The 14,070-nt window shown below is 42.1% G+C and overlaps 1 protein-coding gene across 5 annotated transcripts in view; it reads left to right on the forward strand.

Annotated features, from left to right (window-relative positions):
* Positions 1 to 724: 724 nt before the first annotated feature.
* The window catches only part of LOC102096149 (cadherin-6), a 110,009-nt gene continuing 96,663 nt past the window's right edge, over positions 725 to 14,070 (forward strand). For 3 of the 5 annotated variants that reach the window (XM_065052603.1, XM_065052604.1, XM_065052602.1), the window contains exon 1: positions 1,280 to 1,418. Coding sequence is in view for 2 of the 5 variants with exons in the window: in XM_065052606.1 (XP_064908678.1) it covers positions 1,272 to 1,418 (147 nt within the window). In the remaining 3 variants the exon portion in view is untranslated. Of the gene's footprint in view, positions 1,419 to 14,070 lie in introns of all 5 variants that reach the window. The other 2 variants (XM_065052606.1, XM_065052605.1) reach the window with 2 other exon arrangements.

A 14,070-nucleotide genomic window follows, 5' to 3' on the forward strand; every position in this document is an offset into this window, starting at 1 on the left:
AGAGCCAGCACAGACCCGTCCTTAAGGCATACAGCAAGCAGAAATTGTGAGAGGTAGGTAGGAGAAAGGGAAGAAAAGAAAAAGAAAAAAAAAAAATTTAAAAGCTTAAGATTGACTAGCAGGGAAAAAATACATCATAAAGGTCAAATTTAAGACTGTGGAGATGTGAGAGGCAAATGGCAGAAAGCTAAACTTTTTGCAACATTTGCCATGAATCTTAAGGAGACACAATGCAACTGAATTGGAGTGGACTCTTGTCAGGTAAATAATAAACTGTCTGGCAATTTCCAGCTTGCCATTTAATATTTAGATTAAACCACCTTTGGTCAGGGGGAGGTCGGGGGTAGGGGCTGTACCACCTGCATGTGTGCAGAGGGGTTCCACAAGTCCCACGGCAAAAGCCGAGATATCAATTCTTTCTGCATCAAGATTAGTCATAACCTTGTGAGTGGGGAGCCCTCTGGGAAGAGGGGGCCTGAGCAAAGGCAGGCACCTGGAAAATCCTCCTCCACTGCTTCCCATTCACATAGAAACCACCACGTGTGATCACCCCCACAAAGTCTCATCTCCATTAATAATTCACTGAAATTCTTGATTCATCAAGTCCAGGAAGTTCCCGGGAAGTGTGGGAAAAGGCCACTCGGGCATCTCTGGTGTCAAAAGAAGGACTTAAAACCGGCTCCGAGGATGAGAAACGGCACGGCACAAACACTCGGTTCACAACAGAGGGGCATGACACTCCCTCCTCTTTATCCCCCCCTCCCCTGATTTTTATTCTGCTTTTACTGTCACTAACAAACGATTAGGAAGAAGCTGGCTGCTCTCCACCTCAAGCTCCGAGCGGCTCTCAGGGGGAAGGGGGGCTCCTTAGCACAGCCCTCCCCCTCTGCCCTCCCACCGCATTCACTTGCAAATCCCTGCCCGCCCGGAGGAGCCCTCTCCGCGCCCGCGCCCGCTCCGCGCATCTCCGTCCCCAGTGCGGCAGCTCTGGCGGCTCCGGCATCCGCAGCGCCAGCGCCAGGAGTGCGTGTGCGCGTGTGTGTGTGAAAGAGAGTGTGTGTGAGTGTGTGTGTGTGTGTGTGTGTGCGCGCGCGTGTGTGCGTGTGCGTGCTCCTGCCAGGGAGGCAGGAGGGGAGGGAGGAGTTTGGCTTTTTTTTTTTCCTTTTCCCTCCCCCACCCCCCCTTTTTTTTTTTTTTTTTTTTTTTTATTAATCAGGAGCACTGAATGGAAACCAATCAGATAGAGAGGCCCCTCGGCTTGGGCTGCCTGCATGCTGGAGTTAAAAAGTGCTGCTGGCCGAGCGGGAGCCCCAGTGAGAGGCGGGGAGGCTGAGCGGCGGGGAGAAGGGGCCGGGGAGCCGCGCTGCAGCCTCGCCGCCGACCCGGGCCAAGTTCGGCCCCGTCGTCCCTGCTTGCCGGTAAGGAGATGCGGCTTCGCACTTCTTTAGGAGGAAGTTTCAACTGTCACCAGGCACCTGCCGTCTTCTCTTTTTCTTTTTGCCGTGCTTGTAGAGAATGCTAATTTTTGGGGGGGTGGGGAGGGGGCGCGGGCGGGGGGAGAGATGTGTAGAGTGCGAGTCAGGCACCTATTTTGCAAAGTTGGCAGTTGTCTTGCAGAGAGCTCTGCACCCCATTCCCGCGATGGAGTGACCCCCGCTCGGGGCTCCGCGGAGTGCCCGGCGGCTCAGGGGCGTGCGGGGAGCACGTTTGCTGTCATTTTAAGTCAGGCGAAGCGATGCGGCGTTTTCCTGGGAACTGGTATCGCTAGCAAAGCACTCCGGTCGAGGGGAGGTGGTGAGAAGGGGAGGAGGGTCGTGTGTGTTTGGAAAGGAATAATAAGAATAATAACAACGACAATAATAACAAAAGAAGAAACGTGATAATAACTACAAAATAATAATAAAATATCCTGTCTCGGTTTCTTGCCTAGTTGCTGTGAAATGGATACAGGGCAAAACCCTTCGGATCACAAGCAAAATCCGAGGCAAAGTACAGAGCTGAACGTAGAGCACAGTTGAAATGAGGTTCTCCCTCATCAAAAAGAAGGGGGCAGAGGGGGCAGACCCGGAGACACTACAGGAATTGACAAATGTGAAATCTTTTGATAAAGGAATGAGTTGGGGGGTGATGGAGGTGGTGGAAAAAAGGGGGTAGGCATACAGGCATTTTACAGGAGAGAAGTTGGATAATTGCAGAAAGAAAGTGCTGAATTTGGTTATGTTGTAAATATTTCTAAGGACCTAGTAGCATACTTTGTATGTCAGATAGATTGAACTATTTATATATTCACATGTGTGTAACACCTACATGCACACACAGAGAAACCAATACACAGTATGTATACCATATATATGTATTCTTATGCAAAAGGTTGAGTCAAGAGATGAGCAATAGCAGTAGAGGTCAGTGGCTGTGGAAAGAAGTCTCGTCACTGCTGCAATAAAATCCATATTTTATGGAGACTTAAATGCTGTACTTTGTAAGCGCAAGTGGATGGTCACCTAAGTAACTCCTGATGACATTCAAGGATCAAGAAGTTTAATGACCAAAATTACTCCCAGCATGATGGCACAGCTGCTACTTTTATACAAACCAAGAAGATAGGGCACCTTTTTCCTTCTATTTGTGTATGATGTGGCATTTTAAAGTTCTATTAGCACTGCACAGAAGACTGTGTAGCAAAAATTACTTACAGAATGTAAGGTCATTCCTTCCTCCAAATTTACTGTTCTTCTAGTACAGCAGGAATAAAGAGTACAGTTGTTCAGTACATGCATCCTACATGTGTACTTCATGAGCTGTGTGCATGAACACATGTGCAAGGAGAACACTACAACTGAGAGCAAGGTTATTTCCATTCCCTTTTGTCATAGGACCATATGTAATAGCACACTGGAAATAACATAATTCCAAGGGAATAAAATTGTCTGAACTGCAGACCTCTTCGGTTTTAATCAAAATAGACGTAACTCTTCTAGTCAAGATAAAGGCTTATCTCATGTATTTACTGGGCTCAAATCTCTATTATGTAGTCAGTTCTGTGCAAAAGTGCTTGCATATTACTTAAAGCATTCCATAAAATTGATTAACATCTGTTCCTGAGCAATATAATGCTATGGGTAATGGTGCATCCCTATTCATTTCTTTTTTTTCTAATTCCTGTTTAAAGGCAATAAGTTTCCATGTCACACGAGAGTCGGGTAGGGCTTGGGGGCTTGTGATCAAGATCAAGTAGATTCTAGATTCCTTTGTCGTGGATATATACGGTTTTAAAGGCCTGGCAGCAATGACACAATTGGATAGCTCCTTTAAACAGCCCAAACATGCTAATAAAGACTGCAGGGCTGAATCCCTTTTTCCTCTCTTCTCAGATGTTATCTGACACAGCACCGGTAAATATATAATCTCATATGCTTCTGGCTTTCAGCTGCGCCTTAATCTTTCTGAACGTATTTCTAGTGCCTTGCAGTTGACTTTCGAGCTGGGGGAGAGAGGGAGAAAGCAGCCAGTCTTTTCAAAATAACATAGTCAGAGGCAGCAATGCTACTGTTGTAGTTCTCTGCAATTAGCCTTTGCAGCCATTTAAGGAACTGGGGTCCCCATAGGGACTTATTAGTTTCTCTAGGTATTTTAGCTTTCACACCAGTTCACAGCTCTTGTATATCTCCATGCCAGCACTCCAAAGATTACATTTATAGACATGGTCATCACTTTCTAACCAAGTTGTTCATCTGGAAATATGAATCTTAACTTCTGAGTCTTTCCTCCCTCCTTTCGTCCCTTGCACAGCTCTCATGCAAACAGTAACCTGCCGCTCAAGGCAGCCTTCCCTTTCATAAAGTTTGCATTTTGCCATCTGCTGTTTCAATAATATTTAGTTGAGAGACTTCCTTGAAAGCAAAACACGCACATTGAAAAATGTTGTGGCTTTTTTTTTTCCCTCCTTTCTGCTGAAGATCCTGAAACTAGTGCAAACTTGATAGAAGTTATGACTGTGCCTGTGCTCCTCATCAGCTGAGATCCTACCAGGTCACCTCCTCCCTGTGAGCAACCCTCTACTCAAGGGCATACTGATTTCCTGGGGGCAGGATCCTCCCTGCAGTCCTCTGTTCCCTTAGGTGTCCTACATCATTTTGCTTTGGCTGAAGATTTCAGCACACCGATCTGCTGCTTGTTAATAGACTCCTGCAGTATTTCAGGGTTTGGAAGTAATTGCTCTTGGGTTTTCCAGCGGATGCCTGTACACTGTGTAGCGGTCAAACAGATCCAGAGGGCACTGACATTTATCTGTCATTAAATAGTGGTCTCCATCTCTTGCTTAACTGAACTTTTTAGTGTGCCACCTGCCCTTCATTGGCTACTATTAAACAATGTTCCCTTTCTAGTGCAATCTTGTAGTATTATGGCTGAAGATGGGCAGGAAATTGCTTATGGATCTCCTTGGAAATGGTGGCTAATTACTAAAATGAAAGGTAGCTGAAATCTATAAAAATGAGTGTGTAAAACCTGTTGGAAACAGCAGGCCTCACTGTGATGGTGCCTCATCTTGCATAATGATTGCAATTCCTCTGGTGGCTCTGCTGCAATTATACCAGAATAAAGTAGAATTGGTTTTTAGTATTTTTTTTTATTATCATAAGCGTGTGCCATAGAGGGGCTGTGCCTTGGAAGCTGGGTGTTAGGGAGACTTATTCATTAACCCATTAAAGACCTAGTTAGCCGCAGTAACTGTTGAGATATTTTCAAAGGCTTCATGTCATTTGGTGTTTGCTCCTTTTTCGTTTTATTTTTTTCTAAATAAGTATTTGGGTTCACAGCTCTCAACAACAGAGCTGATAAACTTAGTTGTGATTATCCTTACTATCAAGTGAGGCTAAATTCAGGACCTTTTCCACATAAACCTTTAAAGTGAGTGCCCCATCCTTCACGTGAGTACTTCTATGTACCACCATACCCAATCTTTTCTGCTTACTTTATGAAATATTCAACTTGAAGTATAAACATGGTTCTCAAGTTTAAATGTGTTCTGATTGAGATAAAAATCCAGTAGAAGCTGGTTAGCCCATGCTGCTTGCTTATTTACGGCAGACCTTTCTGAGGGATCTGGAGAAACTGAGCTCTGTGAGGAAAGAGGTGTTATGACATCTCAACTCGTTTCATTTGGGATGGGGAGACACAAGACGTAGAGGAAATGTTTAGTGCGATTCAACCCAGCTGTTATCTGCCTTTATTGCTTAACAAAAAGTACAGGGCAGATTATTAGTCCCTGAGTTTTAATGACACCCTTGAAGAATACATAATTAATGCAAAATATCAGCAGAAAACATCATCCTCTCTGGGTGATATCGTGTGTGATGCGGCAGTGGAACTAGTTAAGGAAAGTGCTGGATAAAAACATTTTTAAAGTTGGAGTTTGAGTACTTCTCTTCACATCCATTTGGGTTTTTCTTGTGATAAATCTCAGCCTAAGAACTTTTCTCTCATCCTTCCCCAATGACTGGCTGATATCTGTTGGCACTCTGTCCAGTCTCTGTTTCCTAAGGTTGTCCAGGGCACTGCTGTTTGTCCTAATCCTGATCACCCATCAGCAGTTTCCCCTCCCTGCTTCAGGCAAAATTATCCCTCCTTTCACTCGCGACCGTCTCCTGTACTTACTCCAGGTGTGGCTGGTTGCCAGCATTGTCTTCCACTTTATTTATTTTCCTGGTTGTGCACTTGGCAGTGAAAGGCCCAAACAAATACCATGAATATTTGTATTTATGCTTTTGTTTGTTTGTTGACAAGAGCATTCCCAGAAGAAACTAGGATAACTGTAATTCAGGACAGTCTAGAGTGGTGTGAATTAGTGTTACTGGTTGGTACATTCAGTCTTGTGGAGCTGCCCATTCTTTGATTATTTTCCCCTTTCAAAACAAAGCAGAAAACACAGTTTTTCCTGCAGCTGCAACCACCTGAGCAACAGCAAGGAGCAATGCTGTTGGGGAAGGGAAACTGCGCCATTCTGATGAGTGGAGCTTGCGAGCCCTGCCAGGATGGAAAAGGCACATCTGGCACGTTGTCCTTCATGAGTAATGGTGTTGGACCTTCAAAAAGAAGCTTTAAGCAAAGGAGTGATTGCTTGACTGTGACGGTGCCAGAGCACTCGATAGAACTGTGCTGAGACATCCAAGATTACACTGATACTGCATTATCTTTCTTCACATCCAGCCACAAGACACCCTCTCCATACTCAAAGAGGACAAGCACACAGACAAAAGAGCATATACCTTTCCATCTGGTTGCATTCAGGAACAGTGCCAACTTTGCTACGTTTTAAGTAACCTGTTTAATAATGGCTTTATTCTGGTGTTGTGGGCAAATATTTTATGGATTAATCAGCCTGTCTTGTCAGGGTATACATATGTATTTTTATATATTCAGAAAGTGCTTAGTTCTAGCCAGAATGGGACTATTAGATTTGATTTGCAACATTAATACCCGTCGTAACCCCTCAGCTCTTTCCTAGTGACACAACACAACACACAGAAGAGAGCACTTTATGAATGAGATCGGTCCTGTACTATCTGAGTACCTTAATTCCTCCCAGCTAAACTAATTCTGTTATCTTGCTGTAATGTTTACAGCTGCCTGTGAGATAATAGGTAGTGTATCTTTCCAGCATTCCCACTTCTGCATCTAATCACAGAGCCAGAGCAGGAGGACCTAGGAGAAGGGTCATCAGGAATTGAAAATTAGCACAGAAATTAAACACTAGTCGAGTTTCCCTGGGTACTGCAGGTGCGTGCTTGTCTGCATGTAAGGCAGAGCTGCCTACTCCCTAACTGATGCATTTCAATTGTCAGTTAACAGCTTCCATAAGCACAAAGACTGCTTAATCAACATGATCATTAGTGTGTAGCTCTGCTTTGGTGTGAAGGGTAAGACCAAACTCAAAGAAAATACTTGGCTCTGATGGTAACCCCACATTTCATTCTTGAAGGTTATGGGAATCCAGACCCGTCCTGCGCATGAGGTGGTGAGAGAGCCACGTGGGCCAGTGGGTCCCAACCAGGGTACTGGCACCATGCAGCACGGGGCCAACCTCTGTACTGACACCCACACCAGAGGGAAATCTCTCTCACTTATAAAGATATTCCTGTGCCCTCTCTCTTATCCTCTTCAGTTCCAAAAATAATTAAAAGCACAGTTGCTTTTAGTTTTGCCCTAAGCATTCAGGTGAAATCTGTTTCCTCCCTGAATTGATTCTCTTTGAGTGCCTGGTGGTTTGTAATTTCAGGGTGTCATTAGTCTGACAATCATTATTTGACAAAAGCATCTTCATGGGCAAAAAGAAAATGAAATAGCTTATAATATCCTGCTCAAAAAATAACGCTATCATTGTGAGATGCTCTGTGGACATTTGGGAGCCTTGTTTCATGTAAGGGACAAGACATAGTTGATCAACATGGGCCCTTCTCTCAAAAACAATTCAAGTATTCCACAATGTCTAAAAAATACGTCTCCACCACATGGCTCCCTGCAAGCCTGGCCTGTATAACTGGCCTTGTTTTACAGCAGGCAGAAGTGAGTCACAACGAAGGTGAGTGACTTGCCTAAGGTCACATGAGGAGGCTGTAGCACTGCAGGGATGCTGAACCAGCTTCCAGTCAACCCTCCTGCCTCTCTGCTACTCACTCCTGTTGGAGCTGATCAAAGAATGGATGGGGGAAAAAAAACCCAAAACAAACAAAACCAAAACCCAACAACAACAACAACAAAACAAACAAACAAAACAAACAAACAAAAACCAACCAACCAAACAAACAAAAAACCAAACAAAAAGATACGGGTCACTTTTTTCGTCCAAAAGAAAGCCAATTATTTTTCTCAAGGACTCCTTGCAGCCTCTTTGACACTCTCTCCCCAAAGGATTTTCTGGATGTATTTTGCTTGTTTGTTCAGCTGTGCTCTGCGTGGAGGAAAAGAAGGAGGCTGGGGAGATCCAGAGCCGTCTGGGACAAGACTGAATATCTTATTCCCGGGAGAAAATAATCTTAACTATTCCCAAGCAAGGTGGTGGTGACCTTCCTCCTTACATTAGCCCAGTTGTACTGGCCACAGAGATTTTTTTACCATTCCCTGTCTCAACCATTCCCACCTACTTATGCCTGTGGGAGAGAGGAGGATAAAAAAGTCTCATGAAAGGCTGCCTTTTCTGCATGCTGCATGCATGCGGTTTGGGGCAGCCTGAGGTCACATCACACTTTCTCTTGTTCACATCCATGTCTGTATGAATTCATTTCAAAGCATCCCTGCTTTGTAAACATCTAAGGAGCAGTATTCCTAGTGCATAGATATGAAGGTGAGTCAAAGGGAAGTTGCATGAATAAGGACATGATGTACACCAATACCCCTAGCATGGGTATTGATCCCAGTATAAATAAATAGATGCAAAGTAGAAAAAGAGACATAAAAAAGACAGACATGTTAAATTTACCAGTTATATGGCAGGATTAGATACAAATAGTACCAGTTTATGAGCTGTGTGCCACCTACTATGTCCTAATGCTTTTGCAGCTGTCCTTGCAAACTGATCAACCACTACAAGAATTCAAGAGAGCTTATTTCCTCACTTTCACAGTGCAAAGAGTGCTCTGGCAGATCACAGAGCGGGAATATATAGAGTTAGAATCCCTTTCAGGGAGCAAATTCCTTTTGTGAAATTGGTGTTCAATTTAGCTGTCACTGCTGAAAGGGAAAAAGATGCAGAAGCAACTTTTAAGTCCACCAACCACATCCATTGAAGCAATTCATGCTGTGCCGGCCAGTTTTATAAAACTTCATATTTCATCTAAACTCCATTTAAGTCTAAATAATATGAATGCCTTGCTATGGTATTTCCCTTCTCACTGCTGATAATTACCAAGTGATTTCTGCTATAAACAAAGCAGTGATCTTCTCTTTCTCTGTCTTATCATACCTGGTCCCACAACAGTTTACTTTTAAACACACCAATAAACTGCACTGAAGTCCACAAACTGAATACTTAAGTGCCTTCATGGATCAAGATGTGGAGATCTTGTAATGGAGTGTTTACATCTTTGCAATTATTTCCATGGTGACTAAACCATGACCTCCAAAAATTTGTGTACTTGGTCTCCCTAAATAGTAGGTTAGGAAAAGTGAGGATGGAAAAAACCTGTTAGAGGAATGATCATAATTTCCCATTGAAACCCATTCAGCAATATAGCCTGGCTTATTCGTACAGCATGATGATGGATTCTCTGCTGTTCTTCTGCTCCCATCAGCAGCTGGCGGCAGTTGTAGCAGGGATGCAGAGGACTGGACTGAGATTGTCATATGAGGGGTAGCTCTGCTGGAACATAGCAGAAGCATCTTTTCTTTGTGTAAGCATCACTGTGCATTACATTTCTAAAGTCAATTCCTAGCTCAGATTCTTCCTTCTGGTGTCTGTGTCTTCAGGTCATCTGCACTTAAGAGGAAGTAGTGCATAAACATCTGAGAAAAAAAGCTGGTCCAGTGTGTCATATTTATTAATATTTACAGCCATCAGCACAGTTCTGCAGACAATCTAATCTCAAGCAGCTTTGAAATTAGATGCTTTTCAGAGCAGTGTTTCCTATCAGAAACAGACGTGTGCACTTTAATTTGTAGAAAGGATTCATTTTCCTCTTGAAAAACAGCAACAAAAACAAAACAACACTAAAACAGGCTCCCACTTTTCTGAATGCAAAATTTATATTGTTATTAAATGAAATCTATTATCATGTTATGTTAGGGTGTCTTTCGTAGGATTTCTGAAATGTCTCCTCATTATTCTACTGTAATTCATGTGTCAGATATCTCAGAGCTACTTGATATCACAGTTGTTTTAAGGTATGACAGAGTTTTCCTTAGCAACAGGTTGTAATTTCAACCATGCTGGTAAATGTGAGGTCAGAGGCTGGTTGCCGCAAATCTAGGAGGTTAAAATACGCTGAACATTCGTCTTTCCTGTTGCAATACCATCCTGAATCCAGACTAGCAAAAGTAAATACTGGAGTTACTCAGGAATTAATAGGTTTTGTCCTCTGGGAATGGCACATTTAATTTTAAGTGTATTTTGTGTTTATTACAGGGGTATATAAGTTTTGTCAAACTAGAATTAAACCAGCCTTCATGTAATGCAGGCACCTCAGGTGCAGATTTAGTTTCGATCCCTGACCTGAGCAAGTATCTGTTACATCTCAGAGACTGTGGGTCACCACAGGACAGAGCTGCTGGAGTGGTGATGCTGCTTGTGGGGGTGGGCAAGGGGTTAGCAACAGGCATCCTGACATGTACAGGCATCTCAGCCCCAGGAGGCAGCTGGAAAACTTACTTCTGTAGGTTGAATTTAGCAACGGTGAGCACATACACTAGATGGCTATCAGTGACCACAGTTTGAGTAACTGTTTGACTGGGGCCAGGTTGGTGTAATGCGAAACACCAGGGGTCTTCTGTTAAGTCCCAAACTTAGTGTGTCTGGCTACTGCAGTGATAGAAAGTACTAGATTATGGCAGTGGCAGCGGTTTTCAGCTCTGAGAATGGTAGGATGAACACAGGGAGGAGATACCCAGCCAGCTGGTGCTTCAAGTCCTATTATGCACTTCCTTCAAAGGTGACACTATAGAAGGTTTGATAGTTCTTATATATACTACTGATGGTAGTGCAAGACTCATGGTTATTCCAGATTTATGCATGGAATGTGCTGTACAAAGGGTAACAAGGACATGTTTTTAGGGACCACTCAGCTTTCTATGTTCTCTTTCTGTTATACATTTATCTTCTTCCACTGGAGTGTTTCATGCTCATCTGTTGTTTTATAAGATAATGATCCTTTGCCCAGCTCTGTGCATGTTAGAATCATAGAATTGTTTAGGTTGGAAAAGACCTTTAAGAATATCAAGTCCAACCATCAAACTAGCACTGCCAAGTCCATCACTAAACCATGTCCCTAAGCACCATGTTGCTTCTGGGAAGACAAGACATGCCAGGAAACCAAAAGTTCAGTAAACATCAGTGTGTTGGAAGTACGTCTTTGTCCTCACATGGAGCATCACGGGGCTGGTCGAGCGCTCTCTGCATTTGCTGTTTTACAATCAACTCTGACTGTCTGAACAGGACAAAGAGACAAGCAGGATTCAGCTGCAAGCTGGGATAGGATGAATTATTGTAAATAACTGAGCTGAGCCATTAGAAATAAGTTGCTAATGTAAGCAAGATTAACTTGATGTGCTGCCTGAAATGAGATATTAGAGATGATAGGGGAGAGAGAAAACTTTTCATTTAGATGGAAACAGGACTGATTAATTAAGCAGTAACGAACAAGGAGCCTTTGCCTTGAATTGCTATGAGGCTTGCAGTGCTAATTTAACATAAAGTACAGCTCCCAATTTGTTATTAAATTAAAATGGCTTTTAAAATTGTTTACTTTTTTTTTCCTTATTTGCTTCTGTGTGGTAAAATGATTATTCTGGATAGTTAAAAAAAAAATCAGAGCAACAGAAAGTGTAAGTTGAAGTGGGGAAGTATTGTCCTGTTGTGTAATTAAGAAATATACACTAATATCCATGACATCATGAATAAGCACTTCAAAGTAGTAAGTGTGCTCTGTATTGCATATTAAACTCTGCAATTAGCATGCTAACAAGCTGATTTGGACATACAGTGAAAATGCATTGCACTCAAGGAAATGACTGCTTCTTATGTCTTTGGTCTAAAGATCTGCTCACCTGACTGACAGGTATTATTAAGAAATAATAAGGAAGAAACTTTTTTTTTCCTTTTGCTTCCTTTCCCTTTTTCTTGCAATTTTCAAAGCAATTTTAATTTGGTATCCCATACACGGGAACTTTTGCTACCCTCATCAAAGTACATGATGGAAATGTGAGACATCGTGTGTGAAAGACAAATCCTATGGAACAACAGAGAAAATAACCTTGTAGTGACATTGTTCTTTTAGTCTCAAACAAGTTTTACTCCTGACAAGAATGATTCTATGTTATTTATTATACGATAGCTCAACAGTAGCAATTTATCATGCATTGTGATGCAATTTGATGGGTTCATTTCTTAAATGAATTATGGATTATGGATTACCTCTGTATATCAATAACAGAGCTGTATCTTTTATGTAAATATTCCCTCAACTTTTCCTTCCTCTTCCAATCCATTTTCCATCATACAGAGATGACTTTTCTTCCATCTAATCTTTCTACTAATAAGGTGTTTAATAATTTAGCAGCCTAAAAAATGAGCTTATTTCAAAGGAGTTGGTATCAATGGTAGTGTAAAAGCCTCAGGCTACAAAAATGTGGATGAGGCTACCAAAGTTTTAGAGTCAGGATGCCAACTGTCTTTCCGCTTCAGGCAGCTATTTTATTAAAGTTGGTATTAAACAACACTGCCTAAGGCCTGATTAACAATTTATGACTTCCTAAGAAGGATTAGCAGAAGCCTATCATTTTTATATTTAAAACTTAATTTTAAACCATCTAAGAGAAACCATACACAGGTTTATATTTTCATTATTTCTTATTTTTATTATTTCTGTTGCTGCCCTGGAACATTGCTTATATAAACATTGTGGGGACCAGTTTGTTGTACTGACCTTTTAGTACCTCATCCTCTCACACGTGTTCAGAGAGAAAACTGGCTTCTTGTGTCATGCGATGGGCTTGATGTCGCAGAATGATGGCTTTTGTCTCTTGATGGGCCAAGTTGCTTTTCACTGTCCCTGGAGTCCATTGGGACAGAAGGTGATTGGCACTTGGCAGAGTCAAGCTGAAATCTGCAAACCCAGAAGCTGAGTGTTGTCCAGCTAGCATTCCTTTGGAGAATGAAATCCAGATGTACATGACCCAGGCTTGCCTGATGTACCTTCCCAAAGAGGAATTTTTCTTTTTAACATTTACTTTGTGCAACTAGTTGCATCTCTGTCTCAGAAGTGTTTTTCTATAAGCCTCCCAGCCCTACTTGTTAGGTTACTGCTGTGCAGCCTCTGCTAGGAGAGAGGGCAGGGTGCGATCCTGCTGTTATATTCTAGGAAGCAACGGAAAAGGAATTGTTGCTTTTTGCTATTACAGAAGCAGCCCAGGAAAGAGCAGGTTATCAGGTGAGAAGAGGGTAGAGAGCAGATACAAATAAATCTGCTGGACAAACTTTTCTCACACTCCTGAGTATAAAAATCAGGCCAAAGATGTGCAGCTTAGTGGAACAGAGTGGAATTTTTTCCACTTCTGGAAAAGCTATTTTTGATCTTTATTTTTAATGTTCAAATATAAAATAATAACAATGGTCTGTTCTGTTATCTATTTTCAAATTGACCTAGTGGCCCCCCTTGATTTTACCTTCTCCAAGTTCAGTTGCTTCAGAAAATGTTATGATATATTTTCTTCTTTTTCTTTTTTTGCTGTGTATTTCCATTTCTGATACTCTTCAGTGGACTTAACACTCATTTCACCAAGTGTTGGATGTGGTGGTCGTAGCCTATAGAACTCAGGGAAAAGATTGTCAGCTAGGGGCTATGAGCTCCACTGGCTCACAGCAAGGGAGATGTTATTTTTGTCTTCTTGAGCTTCTCTAGTCATTAAGACACTAAAAGGCTCAACAGAAATGCTGATATTTAAGTATCTTCATTGCTTTATTTGAACTCTCAACATCTCCAAAGCTTTTCTTTTAGTCAATAGCTTAGCTTTTGTCTTGGACTCGAGGGTTTTAAGTTTTAAAATACTAGAGCCATAATCTGAAAACTGCTGGTTATTCATGGCAAAAAATGAGGATTAACACATTCAGATGAAGATTTCTCATTTTCCTGGCTTTTCAGGATTTGATAAATGGAATTTTAATTTTAGGGTTGCATTCACATTTAAAGAATCTGCTGTTAGAATGACTCTGAAAACCACAGTCAGAATATTTTGTGGTGACACTTGTGTTCAGCTTGTGCTTGTGGGCCATTACTGTCAGTTGGATTTAAGCAAATGTGCAAAAGATTGTGCTGAATCAGGGACTGAGCAGTACCTGTAAGGAGTAAGGCCCTTAGTATCGGG

This window comes from Columba livia, chromosome 2 (assembly GCF_036013475.1).
Source record: "Columba livia isolate bColLiv1 breed racing homer chromosome 2, bColLiv1.pat.W.v2, whole genome shotgun sequence".
NCBI classification, from domain to species: Eukaryota; Metazoa; Chordata; class Aves; order Columbiformes; family Columbidae; genus Columba; species Columba livia.